This window comes from Physcomitrium patens, chromosome 3 (assembly GCF_059467195.1).
Source record: "Physcomitrium patens ecotype Gransden chromosome 3, ASM5946719v1, whole genome shotgun sequence".
In the NCBI taxonomy this organism is placed as follows: domain Eukaryota; kingdom Viridiplantae; phylum Streptophyta; class Bryopsida; order Funariales; family Funariaceae; genus Physcomitrium; species Physcomitrium patens.
Window position 1 is genome coordinate 24,721,126 of NC_143412.1, and position 25,790 is coordinate 24,746,915.

The following is a 25,790-nucleotide window of genomic DNA, read 5'->3' on the forward strand; positions in this document are numbered from 1 at the left end:
TTGAGCTTGTAGAAATAAGATCCTTTGAATTTGGTTGTGCGATTGATCAACTTGTTTCTCTCAACTGCACAATTTTTTGATGTAGACTCTAGATTTTTTTCATAGGTATAGAAGTAGTGCTCCCATAATTGACATTAGTGATGTATAAATTTTTTGTCCTAAGAGTGTTGACAAGCTCATGAAGATCCATAATAATTGTAAATCTATTCTTAATTCCAATAGAAATAGTATCCATAATCTTTTTTTCTATAGACAACTCAAATAAAATAAAAAAAATAAATTAAAAGAAGTTAATCCATAACGTCTAATAAAAATTTCCTCAAAGAGAGGTAATCAACTCTCTTTAAGGAAAAGATCAGTGTTAAAAAATAAGATTTTTTATTTAAAGGTAGGTAGTTCACAACTTTCAAAACACAACAATAGAAGTGGAATAATTCACTCACTTTTAAAAAAAGATAGAAACAGTATATTAATACTTTTGTCAAACTGACAAGGACATGAATCTTGAAGAAAGAAAATCCTCAATACACTCTTGTATCACTAAAAGGAACTAGAAAGCCATTCAAAGATGATATAATATTGAATTGGAATAGCTATTGCCAAAAACAAGAAGACTAGAAAGTCATGAAACAAGACTAAAGACTAGAAAGGTGTTGTCAAGAGTGAAGAAGGCTACACTCTTGCTTCCATATATACTCTTAACTAGGAGTTACATGGCGATGTCCTATAGGACCTCCAAAACTTATTGACTTTGTTAACCACATGTCTTAACTTAGAAGACAAGTTATCTATGCATGTACCATATAGTTAACTTATTCCACAAGCTATTACATAGAATTAACTTGTCCCACAAGCTACTACATAAAGTTAACTAGTTCCACAAGCTACCAATACATTATTAACTTGTTGCCCAAGTTTTTATCCTATAAATACATCTAAAGTCAAAATCATGTTTATAAAGCTTTTAAGAAGCTTTTTTAGAAGACTTTAAGAAATTAATCTATATTTACCTACTTCTACTTAATTATATAAGTAACTATTGAGATAAATGTATATGTCCATGTCAGTAGGTGACAATGTATGGCTACTTCGATGCAATATCAAGACTACTCATCTTTATGACAAATTGAACTATTATTGGCTTAGATTTTTTTTATTAGTAAAGAAGTCAATTTTTTTGCTTATTAATTATATCTATTGAAGTTTATGAGGATCAATCTTATATTCCATGTATCTCTTTTTGAGCCATATAAGATAATGAATATCTCAAAAAGAAGACAATTGTCACCTTTTCTTATAAAAGTAGATAATTATCAAGAGTTTGAAGTGGAAGAAGCCTTAGATTTAAGTCAATGCCAAAATAAAATATCTTGTTTATTGGCACGGATATGATATTAATGAATGCATATGGAAGTCAAGAAAGAATCTTGTAAATGTAACAAAGAGAGTTGAGGCTTTTCATCGACAACATCTATCAAAATCAAGATAAAGAATAGCAAATCTTTGCTATAAAAGAAACAAGATTTAGAAAAAATAGCATTCTACCTTCTACTCTTATTTGTAACTTTTATGTATTTGTGATATTAAGGAGATAGAGAATCAACAATCAATAGATTCAATTCAAGAACTACTACTTATTGACTTATTAAATATAACATTGCAATTATTATAATCTTAAAGATGATGTAATGAAGATGAAGATCATTAAGAACAACATGTCTTTTTTTGAATAGATGATAAAATATAATATATTTGATATCATGACCTTGGAAGAGACTCCTAATATTTGATGATTTTATTAAAAATAAGAATAATTCTTAATGGGGTTCCAAATATTTTATTTAAAGAGAGTTATGAAGGTCTAAAAAATGATCAAATAATAAGATGGACTTTTTATCCTAATATGATATACTATTAATGGCTGATAGGACCTATCAACTACCTTCAAAAGAAACAAAGATCAGAGTATGTGGCAAAAATAATTTACCATATCTTAGACTTTTTTAATATATGATAGCCACTCCTTGTTGAACTTGTCCTTAAAAGGAAAAATAATATTATAGACATATATATTTACCTAAATAAGAAGTCTTAGATAGAAGATAAATATAAGTAGATTTGATATTATCTTGTGGCAAAGCTTCTTAGAAGCTATATAGATGCATATTTGACTTTATATTAGTTGATTAATTAGTTGATTGATTAGATTTGACTTTAAATTGTTGATTTATTAATTAGAAACTTAATTAATAAGTTAGCCATATCTTGTATGTACTAGTAGCTTATAGAATAAGTTAATTATATAGCACACATATAAAAAACTTATCTTATAAGTTAGACTTGTATCTCGTAAGTTAGACATATGTCAGAGGTCCTATAAAATGTTAAGATATAGCTTCTAATTACATAGTAAATATGGAGGCAAGAATAAAGCCATCTTCACTCTTATCAATGCCTTTCTAATCCTTAATCTTGTTTCAAGATTTTTTAGTCTTATTATCTTTGAAAATAGTCATTCTAGCTTTAATATTTTATTAATTTTGAATAAATATATATTCTTTTTAAAGTTACATAAGAATATTTTGAATTTTTGGTTTTTTGAGATTCATATCTTTCACAAGAAATGAATTTAATATCATCAAGGTTCTAATCATATTAATGGTATTGCCAAAAAATAAGATCAATATTATCTTTTACAAAAACTCACAAAATGATGTCATGTAGCAATTGAATATTAATTGTTTAAGAAGCCATAGCATTGATGTTGTTATTATAACATACAATGTCATATATTAATAATTTCAATTGCATCATATATTATATAAATTATTATAATTTCATCTAGAAGATTGTTAATATTAGACTTCACTCTTACATTATCATAATATTCTTTTCTTATTTGATACACAATCTTGCAATAGGATAATACAAATTATTAATATGCATCATAGAATCTACTTTTGAATTGTAAAATTTAATTACAATTATTATTTTTTTTTTTAAAAAATAGTTCTATTTTATCTAAAATAAATTTTTATAGTCACAACAATTTTCAACTATCAATACTTTTATAAACTTATCATTAAAATTTAATCTAATCTTAAAATTCAATAGTTTTTTTTTATAGTTTGATCTATTTGTAATGATCTAATAAAGATTATAAGTTTGAATGTCATGTATTTATGAATTAAAAAAAATTAACAAGGTATGTCTAATGCAACCTTCTATTTGATTATTATAGGTTCATGCATCAAATAGATCTAACTGTTTGTGAAATCAAACCTCTCAAAAGATCTTTTATTATTGTATTTTTATAATTCTTAAAGTGGCTAGTACTTAATCAAGCTTATTGATAAACATATTCAAAATGATAGCAAATTGGAGATAATATTTAAAAATCTTTCTTTTATTTTTATTTAAAATTTTATCTCCAATTTGATTTTTAAATAAAATGATAGCAAATTGGAGATTTTTAAAATTAATGATATTTTTGATTGGTTTAGATCTTGAGAAATAAAAATATGTTTATAAATTTGAAGGTTTTTTGAGTTCTATGGTATATATATAGGTGAATATTGGATAGTGTATTGGTGTGCTAGTTGTAAATGTGTGTGAAAATTTTAAGGTCAATTGATTAGTTAGATCAAAGTGTATGAAGGTTTTTATGGATTGAGGTCTCAAAAATTGGAGTTTGAGGGTCAGTGAGTATTTCTAAGATCTTCAGCAATCTGTAAATTGGATTGAAAAGTTTTTTTTTTGTTTGTATAGATACTACACTTGATTTTTAATATTTTAAATGAAATTTGATAGCAATTTAATAATTCAAGAAAGAAATATTGGCACTAGAATTTTAGCATTCAAATTGGAGTAAGAGGTTGCTTAATATCCGATTGGATTATCTTATATTTCTTTCAATAAATAGGTGCAATTGATTTCATCTTTCTTGTGCTTGTTCTTTATTAAGAAATTAAAAAGTGAAAAAATATTGATTTGATATCAATGATTCAATCATTAGTTATTGAGGTTCTTTTTTGCTATAAGATTTATTAAGAATTTGTTTAAGATCTAGGTTTTGATTAGGATTTGATTAGGATTAGAATTTGCTTAGAATTCGGTTTAGAACTTGTCTAGGATTTATCTAGGATTTAGGAATTTATTAGGATTTTATTAAGGTTTGATCTAAGATTTTATTAAGGTTCAATTAGGATTTTAATTAGGATTTGACTTAGGATTTGACTTAGGATTTGACCTAAGATTTGGTTAAGATTTAATTAAGATTTTAATTAGGATTATGTTAAGTTTTTTATTTTTATTATTTAAAAAGAATTTTTTGTATTTCTTTTATAACTTCTTTTAAATTTATTTCAATAGATTAAAGTTTAATTGGATTATTAAGAATTATTTTAAGTTTATTTAAGGCTCTATTAGACTTAGTAGAATTATTTTTGTATTTTTACTTATCTTCTATAGCTAGATGCCTGATGCATTCTCAAAAAGGAATATAGGTAATACAACAATGTGAGAGCAAGAAGTAATGAGATTCAAATCAAAATCAAAACCAAAATTCAATTTCAATAGAATTGCCATCTACATTCTTAGGCAGTGTGTCAAACAAAAGACATGCTTGAGTACAAAAAATGGTTTGTATTTATAGATGATGATGATGGAGTATAAAGGTGGAGTGATATTGGATTAAATTAATAATCACATAGTTTGGAGGATGTAGCTTTAGCAAAGTTGAAATATTTCTTTAATAATTATATATATATATAAATTTTTTTTATTCAAATAATAAAAAATAATGATATATTATTATTATTATTATTAAGTCATCAAATAGATTTTATTTTATCTTGAATATGTGATTGACAAACTTGATTTGTAAAATTAATACATTAAAGGTTCATGTAAAGTAATAAAGATCAATCTTCAATAAAATTAGCTAATGACTAATATGTTGTAATATACATTGTGTCATTTCTTATTATTTTAGATTGCTAAAAACTTTGTCTATTAATTGTATCTTCTTAGAAGTAAGCAAAAAATTAATATTTTAAAAGATAAGATATTTTTTATTATTTCTTTAACAACAAATATCATTTACTCTCCTAACATATATTAGAATATTAAAGATGATATAAAAAAATTGAATGAATCCATTTAATAAATTAATCATCAATCTTTCTATCATTTTATATAGCTTTTTTAAGAACTATAATAAATATGTATTAAATAAAATTATATTTTTTCTATCTTTCTATCTAAATTAGTATTATATTTATTTTTTTTAAATAATTTAAATAATTATTTTATACAATGATATTATATTTGAAACAAAAATATTATTTTTTTTATTATAGAATTTTAATGCTATTATAGAAAGAAAAATCTAGTATATTTTGACATATCTATAATTTTTTGAAATATCTAGAAATACTTTCATTCTGTAATGCAAAGCTTGGTAATATGATTTAAAAAAAATAGAGAGCATGGTTTTTGAAATCTTTGAAGTTTTTTCAAGTTTTTTTTTTTTTTAATTCAAATCATAAATTTTACCCTTATTCTATCCTTTCTTTCATAAATTCTTTAACAAAAACTCAAATACAATGCATAGATATCTATAGTATAAAAAATAAAAACTTTTAGCACATGCATGTTGCAAGTACAAAGTACAACTTCAAAAAAGCACAAAAAAACTGTAATTATGCCTTCATTTCTATTAAGGACCAAATTTCACCTTTAATCACATTACATGCATGCAACAAACAACACATTGATAAAACCATCTACATTTAGTTAAACTCCAACATGACATATTTTATTAATCACGTTTAAATAATCATATTTGTAATGGTTACACCATACTTTAGTCCTTAACCATCATGGCATGCTTGCCTTATCCCTAAGATTTCATTTATGAATTGATAATCAACAATCCCAAAATTCTTCCTCTCCAAAACATAATATCCAATGACAATATTTTACAATAAGAACCACTGAAACTAATACCCTAATCATTAAATTCTACACAACTTATGTTGTAAGCAAAAATTTGTAATATCAATTCTATAAGTAATGCTCCAATTGATGTAATTGCACCAAAATTAAATTGTATATAGAAACATGGACATCAGCATCAAACAATAATTTAAAGGACTTTGAAACCTTAAACATCCAAATAATAAGAAAGAAAGAGAAAGAGAGAGAGAGAGAGAGAGAGAGAGGGAGGAAGAGAGAAGAGGAGGAAAGAGGGAGGAAGGAGGGATTTTTAAGATCTAGTATTAAGAAAGATTTGGCCCTTTGAATTAAAACCAAAAGAGTTGGAAGAACACCAAATTACCAAGATGCATGTCTTTCTTGTTGCTTTGATTTAAAGTGCCTTGTGAACTTTGTGAACCTTCTATGATTTCTTTTTAATCAATTGTAAAATGCATTGTGGACTCAAAACTTATAAATCATACATTGGTATAGCAAATTACAAACTACGATGGTTAAGCTTGAAATTTATAAAATTTTTCTTGACGCTTATATCTCGTCAACTAGTAAAATAGATTTGCACATGAAGATAACATATAAGTATACAATGCTTTGAAATACCTCTTTAATTTTGTACTTTCTATATAATTCAATTAACACAAAAAGTTATACGACTTGATTTTCACATTGCCTATATTAAAGAAGAATCATGTGCTCTAAGACTTGAGGAAGTTAGTAGCTTGTAAATTGCTTGATTTCTAACAAATACATTTGATCACAAAAATAAAAAAAAAAAACATAACAAAAATCAAAGAAAAGAAAGAATCAAATATGGGTACAACTTACTGTAAACAATGTGGTCAAGATTTCTACTATGAGAGCAAAAATGAGTAGGATGGCATTCACAAGGTAATGCATGGTGGTTTTTCTTATATATCTATGTTTATCTATCAATAAAAATCTATTCATTTATTCTAAAATCTCTTAATTAGAAAAAAAAAAACAAAAACAAAAACAAAAAAAACAATACATAGCAACAATAAGGATTGTTTGCACTAATCCAACAACAAAACACTCAACATTCTCTTATGAACTTTGCCATCAACATTGCTTTGCTTTGCTTCATTCACTGCAACTTAATTACTAAAATAAAGACTTGATCAGTACAAAATAAAACTAAGGAATGTGAGTAGTATGGCTTTGCCATTAATACAAAAGAGGGTAAGAAAATGCCTTGTAGAACTCCTCAATCAATTGTTAAATGCAGGAATGAACTATAAAATGGATTGTGAATTTCACAAAATATGAACCTTTTTGATGAAAACAAAGATCCATCCATGTCTTATTGAGTAATCTTAATACAATGGTGTTTGGTTAAGAGAAATTCCTTGGGACAAGGAAAAGCTTTTCTCTTAATTAAATATATTTCATAACCAAATACCTCATCATTTTTCACATCTTTGGAAGGTTATTATCAATAAAGCACAAGAAGTTGTAACATGTTATTGCTAACAGCAGCACTGCCTATCTCTAACTCAAATTCACAGTTTTATTTTTCTTTTGCATAATGGCAGCATTTACTAGAACAAAACTTCCAATATTTGCTTGAGTATCATCTTGCAATCTTTTCAATCGTTAGTATGGGCTTCCAAGTATAAGCTTAGACTACTAGCAGTTGGAAATAGTGGCATTTGCATAAACGAGCAGAAAGTTGCTATTAAAGAAATACGTTATATGTTGTGTTGGCCAAGGTGGTACTTGCTCATAATGAAGCATTGATCCTATTCAAACTTTTCTCTTACTGGTTCATGAAAAACATGGGCAAGTACAAAAAAAAATAAAAAAATAAAAAAAACGGGACAATGCTCTTATCCATTTTTTTCTCCTAAGCATTTTTCTCCTAATCAGATACCACTGTATATATATATATATATATATATATATATTTATATATAACAATCTAACTAAAAATAAAAATATAAGAAATTATTAATGCATTTATTATCATTATCATCATCATCATCATTATTTTCAACATCAATAAAATTAAAAAAATTCTAAAATAAAAATAATTATAATATAAATCCTAGAATAATCACAGAGAAAACTCACACCAGTCGTGAGAGGAAAGATGGTCCCGCTAGCCCCGTAGACTGGCATACGTTTACTTTTGCTTTTGCATCCTATAGTTTGGCTTTTCTCAAGTTTCGGGCAGGTGCGTTATTTGGGCAGGGGCAGCGAGAAAGAGAGAGAGAGAGGGAATAGATCTTCTTCACAGAGCTAGAGAAACAAACAGAAACAGAGACAGAAGTAGACGAAAGAAAGGAAGGAAGGAAAAGAGAGGGAGGAAGACGAGGAGGAGGAAGAGTGTGCCATCGCTCGAATTCAGTTCAGGAATCTCACGTTGTTTGCTGATTGTGGGTGGGTTCGGTGGGAGTGCATCGTTGTCTTCGTGATTGCAAGGCTCAGGAGGAGGATCTTTCAGGGACCAGGGTAGGGGAGGACGCAGCAGGGTCATCGATTGATTGGTAGGAGAGAGAACGAGAGATTAAGGGGGTTTGATTTATTGTAGTAGCTTCTAGTCCCCCCCACCCAATTTTTCACTATGTTTTCTAGGATATTCGGGAAGCCCAAGGAGGAGCCCTCCACTCTCAGTACGCTCGACAAGCTGAATGAGGTGCGGGAACGATTTGATGTGGATTTGGAACTGGGTTTGGCGTACAGTGAAGTATTGATTCCTGTTTCAGTGGGGCTGTTTGTTTTGTTTTGTTTTGTTTCCCGTTGTTGTTAGGGTTTGGGTGAATCGCGAGGTTGGGTTTGATTTTGACTTGTGCTTTGGGTTTGATGGTGAGGGTAGACCTTGGAGATGCTGGAGAAAAAGGAGAAAGTGTTGCAAAAGAAGATAGCTATGGAGATTGAGAAGGCGAAGGAGTTTACGAGGTTGAAGAATAAGAGAGGCAAGGGACTGCGGTCGCTATGTTGTGGTTAGAGTGGAGATGGTTCATTTAGGTCTAGCTCTGTCGGAGAGCTGGAAGTTTACGTGTTTACGGGTGCTCATGAGTGATGTCTATTTATTTATTTATTTTTTTTGTGATGGTTTGATCTGGCAGCTGCGATTCAGTGTTTAAAACGGAAGAAGCTGTATGAAGTCCAAGTAGAGCAACTCGGCAACTTCCAATTGCGTATTCATGATCAGGTCTGGGACTCTCGTTGATTTTGGTTGCTAATCCGGGTCCACATGTTGAGAATTGAATGAATTTGTAAAACTTTGCCAACCTCGGATTGTACGTGCCCATTCAATTTTGTGACTTTTGGCCTAATTACTCACTACAGTGTGTTGTTTTTGCGCGCAGATGATCATGTTAGAGGGTGCGAAAGCAACAACTGAAACCGTGGATGCTCTGCGTAGCGGTGCTTCAGCTATGAAGGCCATCCAGAAAGCCACGTACTATTTCTGTCCTCTCCTCCTTATCGCTCTTTGGAGCAGATTTGTTGGTATTGCTTTAATAGGGTATGGGTGATTGTGACGCCAGTCGTTAGAAGTTCATACGGGAGCTGATAGCCCTAACCTGATGATGGCGTGTACAGAAATATTGATGACGTGGACAAGACAATGGACGAGATCAACGAGCAGACTGAGAACATGAAGCAGATCCAGGAGGCACTTTCAACGCCTATTGGCACAGCAGCTGATATTGATGAGGTAATTGTGGAGGTCCAGTTTATTTTAGTTTGTTTTGTTGATTCATCTGAAGAGATCTCTCCCAGCAGAAATGTTAGCCGCTGGAAAATGGAAATACTCAAGTCCCGCCAAACTTTTGGTGCTTGGATCAAATCGTCATTAGTTTGGAAGAACTCTAGGGTGTATTATCATGATCTGCATCACCTGCAAAACCTTATCTATAAGAGAGTGGGAGGTTGGTTGCATATGCTACTTTGACACGCTTATGCAGTCATAGATCGTCTTTTGTGGGCTTCATTTTACTCACTTGTGGCCTGGACCTTGCAGGATGAGTTGGAAGCTGAACTTGAGGACCTCGAAGGGGCCGACTTGGAAGAACAGCTCATTCAGCCTTCTACTCACCAACTTCCCCAGGCTCAAACATATAGGCCTACCCCAGTCCCTGCTAAGAAACTTCCCACCAAGAACACTGAGGAGGAAGACGAACTTGCAGCCCTCCAAGCTGAAATGGCTCTTTAGAGACAAATCACCGGCGCCTCCCATCGCCTTATGAAGATTCAGATCTCCTCACAAGTATTTGTTCAGATTTGTATCAGTATTCCAACTTGATAAACAAGTGGGGGCCTTCTCTTTCGAACGCTCCATCTGAATGTGAAGATCACCGTGGGAACTGAATCGTCTTCCAACATCTGGGTGTTGTTCCGGATGGCACAATCCTCTTGGCGGGCACATTGGTATGTGCGTTTGCTCCCTACACTTCCTTTGTTGCTTGGAATGACGAGATGACATGCAGAAAGTTAATAAGGTTTTTTTGGCTAAGCCGCGTGGAAATAGGTTTTAGGTGTCATGAATTTGGCATAGGTGTCCATGTTTCTTTTCCTCCCTTTTGCGTTGTACACGATCAGCAATCGGACTGTTATCGACTGCTCTTGCTGTTGCCCTCCTCTTCCCCCATCAACCATTCTGTAGAACTGAAAACTGCGACATCGCTTTGTTTTTTTTGGCTGCTTGGACATACTGAGTCTGCATGAGATTCAGCGATTTACTGCATAATTCAGTGAGATAAATGTTGATGTTGAAAATTTTAATTGTATTTAGTATTTTTCACTCGTATATCACTCATTATATGTTTGTTTACATTTGGTATATGCGAATATGCGATTCATTTTGTGTCGATTCTTTTCTATAAACATTCACAGACTTTGAACACAAAAAATATTCTCGTACGCCAAATTCGAAAAATCACATGTTACATTCTTAGTAGATTAAAATAGTTACAGAAAGAATAGATCATTTATTTATTTTTTGCAAATAAATTAATAGCTTTCTTTTTCACAAAAATTGTAACTAAGTCAAATTTTGAATGCCATTCAGATGTACTGTGGAAGATCACAACGTAGATGGAAGATTTTCCAATCCAAGTAAAGATCTAATTTGTTCTCTTTGATGTAATTTCAATACGTTCAGTCCACTGCTTCAAGGGAAGCCATTAGAGAGAACGTATACAAAATAAATAAAAATATTAATAATCTTTGAAGCACTGCAGCCCACTCACTTGCATTCAATTTCCCCTGAACATCCACGCTACAAATACTGGTTTTCTCATGCTCATCTTCATAGTTAGTGATTTACGGAGGTATGATTCATGTGAGCAAGAGTAAGAACAAACAAGAATAACCTCTGAAGTGAAACATTTGATGGTAGTCAGATAATAAGTCGATACACATTATCCATTCGAACTCAATTCTTGTATTGACAAAATTGCAAGGCACGCCGAACTTGGCGTCAAGTACAAGCTGACTACTGAAGCAGAACGGACGCTCCAAATCTAGTCCCTAAAGATACAGTTGTATGAGCTCGTCACTGACTGCGGATGGGGTAAGCACTCCTAAGTCTGTGAACAAAAGCGTAAGATAATTCGGAGGTGTGTAGTCTCTGGCGGTATTTTCCACTTTAGCATCTTCTGGAACTGGCTCCACAAATTCCACATGACAAGGTGATGGACCCAAGTCTCTCTGTTCCAGTGGATAGAGTCTTGCGAACTGTGCAGACGAACAAGCATAGGCAGGCCTTAGATCGCCTAACATGTGAGAGATGACGGACACTTCTAAAGACAAACACATCGTATATCACTTTTGAAACAAGTAATTTCTTTTATAACCTGATGCACTGCTCCCTTACACTTCTACTTACAACCTCATATCCTCCACTTCTCTATGTATATCTCAAATATTTTTCAAATACCAAGCTTTGCAACAAAGCTACAACTACCCTCAGTCAAAAAACAAAGCCACAATGATTGAAAAAATGTACCTTATAGCTTTCTGCAGCAACATAGACAGGCTTGTTCATAGAACGTGCAACTAATGCAGATTGGAAGGTACCAATATAATTGATGATACCACCACTTTCAACAACACCTTCAGCACCAACCAATAACATGTCTACCTTCTCCATCATATAGCCTACACCAGAATCCAGGATTAAAGTAACCGGAATGCCAGCTGCTAGTAGCTCAATTGCCACCTTTGCACCTGTATTGTCAGGCCTTCCTTCTGTAGAGGCAACAAGCAAAAGAATATACAAATAAGAAATAGTTCCTACTTCAAAAGCATGAACCATAGGGTTAACATGAGTGTTACCATACAATGGCTACCAAATACAGAGAAACCTACAATCCCACAAGATTCGAGTCAATTTCATTGTGAAAGTTAATGAAAACTCCATCACGACGTTTTAAGCTATATGCGTATAGTTCTTGACTCGTAAATCTACTGCATGTACCCACACACACAACTTCGATAGTGTTGTTGGCACCTGTGCAAATGACGTTGAAATGTTTCCCATTTGATGCCGCCAGTTTCAGCAAGTTCAGCACCACTCTTGAAAATCCATGTGTCAGGATGGTCGATCCATTTAGAATAAAATCTTGTCCAAGCATTGCAATCGTTCGTCGAGCCTGCAGTTCTTTCAAAGTTTCAAACAATCTGGAACTAACTCAGGACTTGGAGCTATTCTCAATAAAGATCTAATGAATCATGATTTATATTCGGACAAGAAAAGAAGTACAATCAAGTACCAGGAAAATCAGGAATATACAGTACCTTCTGAGATATTTCACCAAACCTTTCCCCACGCTCAATTAAACGTGCTTTGCCAGCCCGAATGTCCTCATACTCTAGTGCAGTCGTTCGTGTGACATACCGCAAAAAAAGGTCGCAGCCTGCAGAGAGTGGTATAGAGGTTTCATCCCAAGCCTGATCACATATACACCCAACCAGACTGTCAAGACTTATCACAAATTTGGACCTGTAAGGTTAGTATTATCCAAACTATTCAGTAAACGCAACAGACTGTCGGCATTTAGACGCACCTTGAGGGCCTCTGAGGCGTTCTTGAGCTCAATCTCGAGACCCATCATAGTGGATGCCTGGCTGCGTCTGATAACAGCTGTCAGCGCCTTGATAGCTGCTACCGCTTCAGCAAGGTCAGGTTGCATACGCCAGTAATTGAACTCTTCGATTACGCTGAAGGAAGAATCACCATGGTCAGTAGCAGTAGGACGCGCCGGAGTTGTCAGTAAACTTGCGTCTTCAGCCTGAGTCCCCAATCATCACGCAATTGCCTCAGAAAGCATGAGAAAGGACAGCGCAACTTTCAAAAGACTCGGGTTACAACATAGTTACTTTAGCATGTGGTTGCATCCGCAATTGCCTTGCTTGGTTAAAGCAAAATAGAGAGCAGATTTGTTTGATCAAAACAGGAAAAAAAAATTTGCTCACTAACTAGAATAATCTTGCTCTGGTAAGACCTAATGGCAGTACCTCGCTGGATAACTTGTTCAACAAAGTTACTATCAACCATAACCAAATGTGTTGAACATATCTACATTATCTCGCCAGCACAAATGATTCCAATTCCATATCCTCTTGACCATTATGAAGCACACATGATGGAAAGGGCGCCACAACGAGATTCTTTGAACTCCGATTATTTTGCATCCGTCCAGCTTCTCACCTGTCTTAGCCATTCGAAGGTGACGCCTCCTGCAACCTTCGCAGATTCTCCTACATCCTCCACTGCCTTATCCGCCTTCATCTTGTTCTTAACGAGTTCAGATATGCACAGGGAGCCCAGAAGCTGTTCAACATCGTAGAAAATCGAATTTGTTTGAGACGATGGGAGACAAACAGCAAAAGAAACAGACGTGTAACGCATGCAGAGATCCCTTATTTCAAACAACTTTACCAACCCCAAGCCTGGAATCACGCGAATACATCCAACCCTACAACGCGATGTAGACAACGAAACTCACATAACTGTATACCTTCACTCGAATGACAAAATTCTAGGGCTAAGTTTCAGTATGTGCTATAATGGGCTATTGACGCCTGTTGAGCAAACGACAACAACCTCGAGGAAACACTCGCGTCCTCAAAATTGCTTATGTACACAGTCAATCCAAAATGAGCAAAATCGATAAGCGCACCGCTTGTTCTTCAATGTAACCCCTCACAACCGCTGACTGAAATTTTTTCACAATTCATGAGAGAAAGTGCGGCCATAGCAATTCGTGCTGCGAAAGAATCTAAGCATTCGCAGTAGTTACCACCATCAAAGACTTCGTTACCCACCAAAGATTCACAAGCTCTCCGCAAAAGATATCAATTACCCTTGACCACCACAAAGTCTTTGCACTTAAACCCTAACTCCATACTCATAAATTCAGTCTAGCACGAAACAGAACACCATTACGACGCCTGCAAATCAGACCGCATCTCAATATCTAATTCTTCTCACGAACTGTTTCCTCACACCATTTCTCTACCCACACCATTCCTTCCACCCGAATGCCTCCATCCCGAAACAATGTAAACAAAAACGACTGAGAACGCATCACCACATTAAATTCGCACACATACATGCCAGGAAAGCACAGGTTCAGGTGGGACAGGCTCCAAACCCTCAGCAATGAATCCTCCTTCGTGCTAAGTTGAATCCCCTAGGGCACCGTGCTCTCCACCTCCTAAGCTACGTCTCCAGTAGTGCGCATCAGCGCTTCAGGAGTAAAGAGCTGGAATGAATCTGTTTCGACCGGTGAAGAGAGAGCGGTGTAAACAGAGCTTTGGATGACCGAAGAAACTGCGGCCGTTCCTCAAACCCACGCCTGGAATCATTCCCTTGGGTTCTGTCTCCGAACAACGTCTTGCACACTCCCATTACGAAGCATATTCCATTGATTCTGTATGATGTTGCGCGGTACTGCTTCACAATACGATCAACATACGATTGTGTAAAGAGGATGGAATTCCGTGCAAGTTCCTTCCACTTCATGCCGATGTTCCTAGTGATGTTGTAGAGCACTTCACCGATGATGAAGAGAATGGCCGTGTATTTCTGGCGTTGAATCACTTGCCTGCACTGCTGTAGTTTCGCTGACAGGTTTTCCTGCAACTCCAAGTATTCGAAGCGATCGTTTCCTTCACATGACTTTATTGTGGATCTAGCCGCTATTTTCCTTCCCGATCTGAAATGGGTTCGCTTGCAAAACACCCTCGTGAAGGATATTTTTAGATTGTGTTTTTTTATTAAAGCTTCTAAAACCTTCAGATATTTCAGTCGTTCAGCATTGGAGGAATGAGAATGTGCTCAAATTTATGTCCCCATGTAAAAGACAAAGAAAAAGAAATCTCATCGGGTATGAGACTCTAGAGATGAGGAAGAGGGAACCATGGTATTCTGCATAACTGTAGGCTCCTGCTGAATCCTTAACACTGATGACGACGGACAGTTCTCTTCGGCGCTTGCAACGATCAAGAGCAGTCGAAGCTGCCTTTCGAGGGCTTCTGTATGTAAGAGCTTAATCCGCCAAACAATTTTGACTGTCGAAAACCTCCACCAATAAATCGTCTGGTTTTTTTGAATGATTGAGTTCAATGATTTTTCATACTGTCTCTTTTGGCCGCGCACTGGCACAATGGAAGTTGCCGCTTCCAGGCTGCGACAGCCGCTTCTGCCTCATCATGAAGGTTAGTACAGGGGCCTCATGACATTATCCTTGTTGTCACTTTTCAAGCCCCAAGCTCTCCGCAGTTACCGAATCTTCCATGACCACACTTTCCACTAGCGATTGGATACCTTGACCTACCGTCACAATTTTTTAAAATTTTCAGTCTGTTGATTTTGCAGAGCATATTTATCGTTAGCAGAATTTGTAAGAGGAGACGCTTACGAGTTTGAGATCCACTCAACAACGTTGTTTACAGATGGTATTGAACCTAACTGAGGATGTCTAATTCCTGACATACTGAAACGTTACAGGCTCTGAGCTTCTTTCTCGGGTGCTGTGATTTGGTACTTGTCAACGAAGCTTGTTCTGGTTTTTCGATCCTGATAGCTCTGAGGACGAGCTGGGATCTTTTGCAGTTTACAGCGTGTGAGCTCTTTACAGTTCAGGCAGGACAAGCATACCACTAAAATGTACGTCCTCCGAGAAAGTCCAATTTGTTATGTCAGGACAGCAGAGTAGAGAAGTTCAGAAGCGCATTTAGATGCCGAAATCGATCTCAAAGCCATAGATGCAGGTGTTTCAAATCCGTCATGAAGTAAAAGAGCTTCAAGCTCTGAAGCCGCAGTGAGGCGACGCTTCGCTGTGTATGAGGGTTCCGAACGTAGAGCACCTGAGAAAGTGACGAAATTGACAACGCTGCTGCAGATTTTAGGGTTGGTCTAGGGAGACTTCGGAAAATTGCACACGAATTGATTTATTCACCATTTTGCCCCATTATTCCTGTTACCAAACATCTCTCAGTGCTGCATTATTTGCATTGAGGACCTGGCACTGGAGACGACCATTATGTGAGCTCACTGTCGCTGGCATGGTGGAACTTTACGCTCACTTACAAGCTCACTCATTTATTTTACGTCTATCTTATGGAAGGAAAGTCTCATTTGAAAATGTCTCTGCATTGCGGCGTAGCCACATCTGTCACAAGTACTTATCTTCTAGATTAATACCTAACAGACAACAAAATCCTTACCTACGGAAAAGTCTCAAGCTCTCACAATCTAAGAGAGACTGGTTCTGCAAAATAACTTAATCTTCTCTTTGATCCTCCTGCTATCGGAATATCCGAAACGCACAACGATATCTGTGTGGGTCATTGACGGAATTGCAATACAAATCCCAGTCAAACTCTAAAAGTAGGAGTGAGACGCTCATGATAATTGTATTTAAGTCATCTTCTTCTCCTTCTTCTTCTTCTTCCTGTTTTTCTTTCTGTCAGATTTTCTTTAAGGAAAGCATTTTTGCAAAGTGACGCGGTAGTCCTTGCTGGGTCTAGGAATGTGGAAAAACCGGACAGTAATTGGGCTGGTAATTCCACGTGGGGCAAACAGCAGGCCCACTTTAAGATCGAATAGCTTCATACTAATATTGTTTCCTGTGCTCCATTGTCATTGTGGAGATGATAAAGCCTATTCGCAACGAATGCCGTTTGTATATTCATACGCGGGATACCCTCTAACAGAATGCTAAAGTCCCCGGAACTGGGCCCTGCTAGAAGGCAGATGTTTAGGAACCCGAGGGATCAGTGGCAGTTGTGCTTAGAATTTTGTCGTTTTCCTTAGGCCGCAATACCGTGTCACTCGCGAAATCAACGAGATGGCCTCGATCAGTGCTTGGCGTGCCTGAAGCTTTCTGTCAATGAACCAGCTTTTTGCGAGGAAGCTGACAGGAAGCCCATTCGGAAGGAAGTAGGATGCGTAGATCTTGAGTTTCTTTGATGGTTGGAAGAGGAGTGGGGGCGGGAACACAATTTTTCCTGAGATTTGCTTCTGAGGTTGGCGGGAGTAGCCCGTGGAAGTTGAAATAAAAAGGTTTGGTCGGCGACGGTGTGGGAGTTGTGCTCAGCAAGTAGATTTGCTCGTAGGAGGGTGGTGCATTATAGTTTTTGAAGTTGCAGGGATGGAGAGGTTTGCGCTTGGTGCAGGTTTGCAAGATTTCTGAACCTGCTTGAGTCACGCTGTGTGATTGGGGAGAGTGTCAGATGCGTGACTTGCTAGAACGCGATGCTAGATGCGCGTTCGCTCGTGTAGGTGTGAGGTTTCGCTGTAGCTGGTGAAGGGCGTGTTGGTTGGTTCGTGATCTGTGGTTTAGGAGTCATACATTTATATATTCATACATATTAGAGGATCCGATGTAGGTTGAATTCTATTTCAACCGGGTTGAAACCGAAAGGAACGCTGTGGACGGTGGATTCGAGGCAGGGATAGGGGTATTTTTGGGCGATGCATGGATTTCGATGTTTGCATTAGGGCTGGGATGTGGTCACGTGTTATAATGTCAAGGGGTGTCGAAATAGATTCAAGTAGTGTGTGTTGGAATGGATTTTGCGACAGGATGCTGGTTGTGGTAACAGCATATTCAGGCCTAAGTCGTCATCCTATGTTTCTCCAAGGCAATTTGCCTCCAGATGAGAATCTTAGGAGCCTGACGAAGTTCAGAATTCCTCGAAAACTTTGTAGCTGTGAATTGCTAATGCAGATTCCTGCTCGTAGAGGAGGATATCCCTTGGGTTTCTTGTAGTATTTTGATTTCGTTGCGAGACCTGCTGCTGGTCGGGCTATACTTACTGTATAATAAACTAAGTTTATCTCCCCGAATCTGATGTGCGCGAACTGTGCATTTCAAAGCTCCTCCGTCTACCGTAAACCTATTTCTTTATTATGACAGTTAAGGTGATAGTGGTGGTGAATTGCAGTTGCAACAATTCTCACACTCTTTCTCTGTTACGCTATTACTTAGCTTCTGCAAGCGCTTATGGCATCGAATAGCTGCTTGCAAAATTACTTGTCTACCACACGACCTTACGCGGGAAGCCTACGGAACGTACTTGGGAAATTGTCAGTTATGTTACAGGTCTTACCATGCTCAAGTATAGAATTTGATTAATACTGAATGAAGACTTGTGATTCTTGGTGAATCCGAGATTTCCAGCACTTACCAAAAAGAATGATGTTGAGTTGGAGGTCAATTCTCTACCAAGATTCATTCTGACATGTGTTCGTGCACCTTCATACAGGCTGCAGAAAACTCCAATCAGCTTGATGCGGATTTCGAGGCGTGTGTTCTGAGTTTTCTTTCTTTTTCTTTTTTTCTGGAGAGGGTACCTTTGATATATATATATATATATATATATATATATATCTATATATATACACAGTTGAATACATTGTTTTTAGAGGAGGTGGGGAGTAATTGGAGGCAATCGATCTCAAAACCAGACTAGCATCCTATCTCATGACCGACGCCCACACTGATTCAGGCTTGGGTTCTCCTTCAATGTAACCGAAGATGATGACGTCGAAGATACCAGTCGCGCAGCCAAGCAAAAAATCAACAAGAGTGCGAGCAGTGGATTGATTGGGTGTCTAAGGGCATGAGCCACGAGTGTGGTTTTCTTAGAACATTGTGGCCCCTACCTGGGCGGGAAGAAGCCAAACGCCTGAATCGGCCGCCCACCTGTGAAAATGGGTGAATGGATAACAGGAGCTGCCATCAATGTGGTGGGCAGCATATGCATTAACTTTGGGACTAATCTACTCAAGCTTGGGCACAATCAGGTAGGACTGATAAGCCTAATTTTGTCGCAGAATTGAGTCGTTTGATCCTTAAATCACATTTATTGTGCTTTATTGACCGAGCATTCACCCCTCAATGATTGGCCCATCTTCTGTGAAGATCCTTAGAATGTGGGAGTGATGCCCTTCCCGTTGAATTTTCGAAGCCGGCTTCTCTCTCAAACATGAAATACGCTGCAATTTTTTTGTAGATTTTACGGTTTACTACGTTTGAATGCTCCTGAACAGTGGTTTTCTTTTCATCTTAGAGGGAACGGCAAGCACTTGACACAGATGACTCTGAAGATAAGACATTCTCGAAAAAATCTGTAACGCAGTATCAATCATGGCGTATAGGTATGTTTCTTGCTATGCACCCAATTTCTTGCTTTACACTATCACGATTATTGACCCTGTATCAATGTACATTTCATTGAATATGTTAGTGACATCCTATGTCCGGATTATGGAGTCTTAAGGTCTTTTAGGTAGTGGCTGAAAGATATTGTATTATTCTGCAGGTGTGGCGATTTTTTCTTTTGGGAATATTTTGAATTTTATATCTTTCGGCTATGCTGCTCAGGTGATTCTTGCGCTCTTTGTGCTCGTGTGTTGATTTCAAGCCACGTTATTTTCTGGGCTATATTGACTCGTTCCTCTTGGCTTATTCGGTATCACACATATATATCTGCAGTGCTATCAGTTGTATTCTGAGGACGTATTCCCATACTTTTTTTATTATTTATATTTTGATAGTTCTTATTCTCGTCAGTCGTATAGTTTCAATTTTGACTTTTAACTGTAACCACTATCCTCATCGTTTAACTTTACTGTGTGTTTGCAGTCATTACTGGCAGCTTTGGGCTCAATACAATTCGTTTCCAATGTTTTCTTTGCATATCTGATGCTCAATGAGGTTGTGACTAGGCGGTGAGCAACCCATTATGTTATTCATCCATATATCAGTTATGCTTTTGTAGAACATGTCGATGATCAAACAACTTATTGTAGAGGATTATGTAGTACGTGTTGAGGATCTCTGGCCTTCAGCTGGTTCCAGGAGTTTTCTGTTTTCGTGTTAGTCACAGGTTTAGTCTATGAATGAATGCATGAGCGTCGTGTCTTCTCATTAGCTTTTCTTGAGGTCATTGCTATTCTGATTGTCCGTGCAGTAGTTGTTATTATGTGGTGGTTCTTTTTTGATCACTTAAAGGTAGTCGTTAAAAAAATTGCCTTTATTTTGAGTAGTTGTGTTTGTGTTTGGATTGCAGAATTGTTTTGGCAACGTCGTTCATCGTAGTCGGGAATGGCTTCCTGGTTGCGTTTGGAAATCATCAGTCCGTTAGTAAGCTCCTTCTCTTTTGTTTCAACTTTTGTTTCTGCATGTGAGGCCTGTCGACCAATTCTTGTGCCTGATGATTTTGCTGTAGACCAACCTGTTGAAGTTGCTTTTGGCAGTTTACACATCTGAGCAGCTTTTGAGAAATTATGGGGGGCGCGTTTATCTCACTTATTGCTTCATTCTTCTATGTATTGTCGCTGTGCATCACGCCATATACAGGTCTATAATTTGACCTTTAGAGCTATCGCGCTTGTACAAGAAGCTGTATTATTTGCGGCAGCCTATTTCTGGGATAGAAGTTTATGCACAGTTTTACTGTGGTGTGGAAAGGAAGATATTATTTTTTTGCCAACGTTTTCCTGATTTCTGCATTCCTAGGGGATACTCACAGGAAACTCGAGGATATTGCTGTTACCACACCACATGCTCATCGATGTTGGCTTATTTTGCCTTCCTACTTGGAAGTTCTAGAACTCATATCTTAATTTTAAAGCTTGGGGTATGACAGACGGGGAAGGCAACTCACTGTATCGCGTGGTGAGGATCCTGGCAGTGTATGGCGCATGTTGTTACCATATACATATGCTGTTGTCTCGGGTGCTGTTGGCTCCCATTCTGTCTTATTTGCGAAATCTCTGTAAGACTGTGATTCTTCATTACTTAACTGACATATTCTTGAAGATATGATTTGCTGCTTTTCCAATGGTCTTAAGTAGAGTCTATTTTATTGTTTGTAGTTGTTGTAGTCCAGATACACTTAATTCAGAATGCACATCTAGAATTTTGGGCGATACCATAGCTGGAAAAATACATGGTTAATATCTGTAATTTTCGTCCTTTAAGATGTTCCAACTTCCTCTAGTTGCTTCGTGTTGAAGGAACTCTGTTGGTGGCCTTCGTCTGTTATCACAAACTGAGAGTATTGATGCATGTTATTTCGAATTGCAGGTCAGTTCTGCTTCGATCGACATTAGAGGGTGAAAACCAGCTGGATGGTTTGTTCACATATCTTGTTTTTTTCTTATTTGCGGGAACAGCTTCGTTTTGGGTAAGTGGCTTGTGTAGATTCAACTTGATTTAGATCCTTGAATCCAAGACTTCGCTTACGCACTTAACTTACTGATGCAATCAACATGGTTGCATTGTGTTGTTGATTGTAGTTTGGTTATTACCTTTGGTTGAACAAGCGTACAAATCATACAATTGAATCAAAATTAAGTATCATATTATATCGAGCAGTATGGTCAGTAAATTTCTTAATGCTACAATCACATAATGTGGCTGTTATTCAAGTACTGGATTTGGTTGTGAGCTTTAGTATGTGTTTACAATATTTGCTCCTCTGGCAATCAAGCGTGAAGCTAAAAGTTAGCCAAGGGATTAGAAGGCAAATAGATTTTCATATTCTTAAATAAATTTTAGACTGCATGAGGCTACATGATTTCCTATTTCTACCCCGCAAGGACTCCCTAATACTCCTTATTGTAAGTCGTTTGCAATTGTATACATGAAAAGTTGCGTGCCACAAAGTGACCTTTCTTGGCTTTTGTAGATGGCCAGGCTTAATGATGGATTAGCGTTATTTGATGCCATTTTAATCGTACCCATGCTTCAAATCGTGTGGACTTTCTTCTCCATATTTACGGGTTTCATTTATTTCGAAGAATATCGGGTTAGTGAGCCAATCCTCTTCTCTAGACATAGATCTTCGTTTTATGTTTCGATTCACATAAAGCCTTTTCTTTTACTCCAAAGATCTGTGTATGAGTAAGATGTGGCACATAAATGAACTTTTGGACTTTGATATTATTGACACTGAAGGTGAACTTGAAGAGTCAAACACAAGTACAAATTTCAATGTATATGATTTGATTAGAATCTAGTTGCGTTTAAAGTTGACTTCAAGATTTCAGGTGAACAGTAATGAAGTATCTGATCCTTTGGCAGGTATTCGGCCGATTTCGAGCTGCAATGTTTGGCGTTGGTGTTCTGGCTCTCTTTGTCGGCATGTCGCTCCTTGCTCCTCAGGCTCCCCAGCTTGGTTCTAAAGGTTTCCTTCAGCTCCCAGTGCATGGCCATAGACGAAAGAAAAGTCGGACCCGCGTTGAAGCTAACATGAATTCTCCCCATTGGGTCACTCTTTGGCGCCATAGACTCTTAAAACTTTTAGGCAATCGCGATGAAGACATTCTAGATAGAAATCCATTTCTTCCTTTGTGGACTAACATAGGGATTCACATGCTGGACAGCTGGACAGTGGAGTTGCCTCCCTAGAGCCGAGTCGGTCAGAGTTTCTTCGTAGTGTTAGTGATTGTGATTGAATTTCAAACAAGATAAAAGCTCTTCATGGGGTCCCAAAACCAAAGCCAACTCAGATATTGTTTAGGGCAGCTTATGAATAGGTCCCTTGAGCTCCTATCTAGTCTGAATAACTTCCTCTTAGGTTTTATCAGAGCTATGCTCGTAGTGGTATTCCGTTAATACCTGCCGCGAGGAAGTATAGAGTACCTTCATTTTGGGACTAGTGATGTAAGATACCAGTAGAGTTTATGCTGTATTTTTCAAAATGCACCAGTCAATACATGTATTGTTCACAATGTGGCCTCTGGTCTCCAATTTGTATTTGCATTTGACCTTTTAGTTTTTTTGATTTTTTTGTTTTGTGTTTTTGTTTCTCCCTTCTAGCGGATCCTTCAGGTTCTAGTACGAAAACGGAGAACGAGAGTGAGACTGAACTTGCGCCACTGATTTCCAATGCGTAAGCATTTTCTCCAGTCAATTAATAGCATATGGTTGTTATCTTATTATAGTACAGTCCACTGAAATTTTGCAACATTCATTCCAATGGAGAAGTTGACTTGAGTATTATGCTTCTTCAACAATTCTTTCGACGCAGATAACATTGTATTGTTCCTGACGTTCTAGAATTCTACGAGGAATGACGTACTGGTTTCTCCTGTCAATACTTGTATTCATGCGACAGCCCTTCAGATAACCGAGAGCCTAGGAGAATTTCGGTGCAACCCATGCATACAGACACAGCTGCAGTTGTGGGTCAAGCTAAGGTATATTCTTGTTACTCTCCACATTTCCTAACTGTAACGACACTCAATGCCTATCTCTCCAGTGGTGGCATGAAAAGCTTCGGAAATGTGTAAATAAGGTGTAGGAACTGCTTCTGTTATGTGTTCAGTGGCTGTTAAATGTTACATGGGTTTTACACTTTGCGGGGTGATAAAGATTGGTTCTCATCAGTCTCGTCAAAAGCTTGGTGGATTTGTATCCACTTTATACGCATGGTTGTAGAAGTTTCCCAACGCCGGGCTGGAGTTACAGCCTTCAGATATCTTTCCAGTGTAGAGGGTGCTAAATGGGTGCATGTTGCTTGGAATGTGAAGTCTGCTGCCAGGATGACGGTAGGACTTGGCCAAGACGGCATTCATGCATCATTCATATTCTCGATGCCTATGATAGCCTCTGCACGCTCTCCATGGCGGCCACCTACGTTAAATCCCGAGTGGTGGACCAACCTTCCTGATCCTCGTGATGTCGAAGATCCCAAGAGGGCTAAAATTCGACCGGACAACTTGTAACGTAAACTTGAAACCCTGCTAGTATCCTCTTGCGGTTTCAGTCAATCCTACTCTCCTGATTGTAGTTTGTCATAAAGCTGTATTGTTTTCAACAATTCTATATGCGTTCTGCCTTCCTCGCATCGCATCAGACTACAGCCATTCTGTTAGGTCTACAATGAGGAGCCTGTTACCTCTGCATACATAGTTATTTTTTTCTTCTCCTTTTATTTTTATTTTTATTTTTTTTCTCTTTTTAGAGAACTATTTTTAGAACATGATATTTTCAAGCAGCAACTATAAGTAGCTATGAGCACTTTCATAGTCGTGAACGGCAACCTTCATTGCCCCCCTTAGTATGGAATTCATCCGTGCATGCGAAGCTATCTTGAGATACAGTATCATTCTTCTGATCCTGTTCACATTTCCTTCGCTTCTAGAGAATCAAATATTACGGTTACAAGGCATTTGAGAGACTGCATCTCTTTGTTAAGCCCAAGTATATAGGTTGCATTGTGTTTTAAATCTTCTCTGCTTTTGTGATCTTAGCAAAACACATTTAGTTGGATTTAAAGGTTATTGTTGCTTTCATGTAAGCAAAGTATTCAGTGACCCAAAGTAATGTGGATTTTCCCACAAAAAATAAATTTAAATACTAGTATTGTACATATTATTATATTTGTGTTGTGTTATTGTAAACTTTTTGTGCATTGTTTTGTATATATATCTAATTCAAAATTGTTGCCTAATAATTGTATGCAAATTTTTGAGTTTATGTTAAAAAGAAAATAAAATTTAAGTATAAATCCATTTTATCATCTATCAAGTCATATTCATTTTCATCATTTTTTAATTATTATTTGATGTTTTTTTTGTACTCTATAATCATTTGTAAATTAAAATTCTATAAATGATTAATTTTTTATTTATTATTTGATGTTTTTTAATCATTTATAGAAGGATTGGATTGTTTATGAATTTTAAAAAATACATATTAAAATTTCAAAACTTAGAGACTATTATTTAAGTAAATCCAATTAATATTAAATTTAAGATTGTTGTGGCTTATTCAATAGATGTTGTATATTATACTAGAGTTATGTATGATATGTAATTTATTTATTTATTTTATGATCTAATTAAAAAATTATATAACATTTTTGGCTTTAAATGGTTGTTATAAATATACATATTTACTTTAATAGTTATTTAGGTAATATGAGTAGGTAGAAATAGATAAAAGTAGATTAATTTCATAATATCTTTTAGAAAAGCTTGTTTATTTGTCTTCATCGAGTTCTTGTTGTTGACAAATTGATAAGAATATACTTCTAATATCAGAGCTTTGTTTCTTCTTGATTAAGACATAAACATATTAGAGGTTGTGGATTATCTATTTTTAAATTAATATTATTTTTAGATTTTTTTTTGTTCTCTAATCCTTTCTTCTGCTTATTTTAAGAAATATTAGACATCTAATTTTTATTGTATAATCATGGCGGAGCATGTTGAAATGAAAAATACAATGATATAAATGCAAGAGCAATTGAGGGAGTTAATGCTTACTATGCATTAGTTCAATTCATCATCACAAGAA

At 36.2% G+C, this 25,790-nt stretch overlaps 3 protein-coding genes across 9 annotated transcripts; 2 read left to right on the forward strand and 1 right to left on the reverse strand.

Moving 5' to 3' along the window:
- The first annotated feature begins 8,282 nt into the window (after window positions 1-8,282).
- On the forward strand, window positions 8,283-10,771 carry LOC112280087 (vacuolar protein sorting-associated protein 32 homolog 1). The gene is made up of 6 exons (XM_024515113.3): window positions 8,283-8,653; window positions 8,834-8,933; window positions 9,087-9,172; window positions 9,330-9,421; window positions 9,565-9,679; window positions 9,986-10,771. Exons 1-6 carry the CDS (start codon window positions 8,582-8,584, stop codon window positions 10,175-10,177), a joined length of 657 nt encoding a protein of 218 aa, XP_024370881.1. The 5' UTR covers window positions 8,283-8,581; the 3' UTR covers window positions 10,178-10,771.
- A 613-nt stretch (window positions 10,772-11,384) lies between these two features.
- On the reverse strand, window positions 11,385-14,724 carry LOC112280086 (uncharacterized). 6 transcript variants are annotated; one of them, XM_090249330.1, is made up of 7 exons: window positions 14,622-14,724; window positions 13,676-13,762; window positions 13,032-13,256; window positions 12,763-12,915; window positions 12,476-12,617; window positions 11,972-12,213; window positions 11,385-11,700 (listed from the first exon to the last, which is right to left on the reverse strand). In XM_090249330.1, the coding sequence occupies exons 2-7, from the start codon at window positions 13,754-13,756 to the stop codon at window positions 11,494-11,496; spliced, it is 1,050 nt and encodes a 349-aa protein (XP_090105456.1). In that variant the 5' UTR covers window positions 13,757-13,762; window positions 14,622-14,724; the 3' UTR covers window positions 11,385-11,493. The 6 variants fall into 6 exon arrangements, with proteins under 6 accessions (XP_090105456.1, XP_090105453.1, XP_024370879.1 ...); XM_090249327.1 differs by having other exon boundaries at window positions 13,676-13,798; XM_024515111.3 differs by having other exon boundaries at window positions 14,581-14,724.
- A 2,634-nt stretch (window positions 14,725-17,358) lies between these two features.
- On the forward strand, window positions 17,359-24,871 carry LOC112280403 (putative magnesium transporter NIPA8). 2 transcript variants are annotated; one of them, XM_024515860.3, is made up of 14 exons: window positions 17,359-17,649; window positions 18,742-19,282; window positions 19,549-19,636; window positions 19,801-19,862; window positions 20,124-20,209; window positions 20,551-20,624; window positions 20,738-20,840; window positions 21,130-21,258; window positions 21,570-21,669; window positions 22,174-22,293; window positions 22,569-22,671; window positions 23,307-23,379; window positions 23,605-23,686; window positions 24,020-24,871. In XM_024515860.3, exons 2-14 carry the CDS (start codon window positions 19,190-19,192, stop codon window positions 24,212-24,214), a joined length of 1,308 nt encoding a protein of 435 aa, XP_024371628.1. In that variant the 5' UTR covers window positions 17,359-17,649; window positions 18,742-19,189; the 3' UTR covers window positions 24,215-24,871. The 2 variants fall into 2 exon arrangements, with proteins under 2 accessions (XP_024371628.1, XP_024371631.1); XM_024515863.3 differs by having other exon boundaries at window positions 17,439-17,649; window positions 23,319-23,379.
- The last annotated feature ends 919 nt before the right edge of the window (window positions 24,872-25,790 follow it).

Excerpts from the sequence above, each read along its gene's own strand:
- LOC112280087 (XM_024515113.3), top strand. The coding sequence starts at position 8,582 with ATGTTTTCTAGGATATTCGGGAAGCCCAAGGAGGAGCCCTCCACTCTC. Across the intron at positions 9,173-9,329 it reads AATTGCGTATTCATGATCAG|ATGATCATGTTAGAGGGTGC; the intron begins GTCTGGGACTCT and ends TTTTGCGCGCAG. Across the intron at positions 9,422-9,564 it reads AAGGCCATCCAGAAAGCCAC|AAATATTGATGACGTGGACA; the intron begins GTACTATTTCTG and ends TGGCGTGTACAG.
- LOC112280086 (XM_090249330.1), bottom strand. The coding sequence starts at position 13,756 with ATGAAGGCGGATAAGGCAGTGGAGGATGTAGGAGAATCTGCGAAGGTT. Across the intron at positions 13,257-13,675 it reads CCTTCGAATGGCTAAGACAG|GCTGAAGACGCAAGTTTACT; the intron begins GTGAGAAGCTGG and ends TTGGGGACTCAG. Across the intron at positions 12,214-12,475 it reads TTTCAACGTCATTTGCACAG|AAGGAAGGCCTGACAATACA; the intron begins GTGCCAACAACA and ends TTGCCTCTACAG.
- LOC112280403 (XM_024515860.3), top strand. The coding sequence starts at position 19,190 with ATGGGTGAATGGATAACAGGAGCTGCCATCAATGTGGTGGGCAGCATA. Across the intron at positions 19,283-19,548 it reads TCAAGCTTGGGCACAATCAG|AGGGAACGGCAAGCACTTGA; the intron begins GTAGGACTGATA and ends TTTTCATCTTAG. Across the intron at positions 19,863-20,123 it reads CTTTCGGCTATGCTGCTCAG|TCATTACTGGCAGCTTTGGG; the intron begins GTGATTCTTGCG and ends GTGTGTTTGCAG.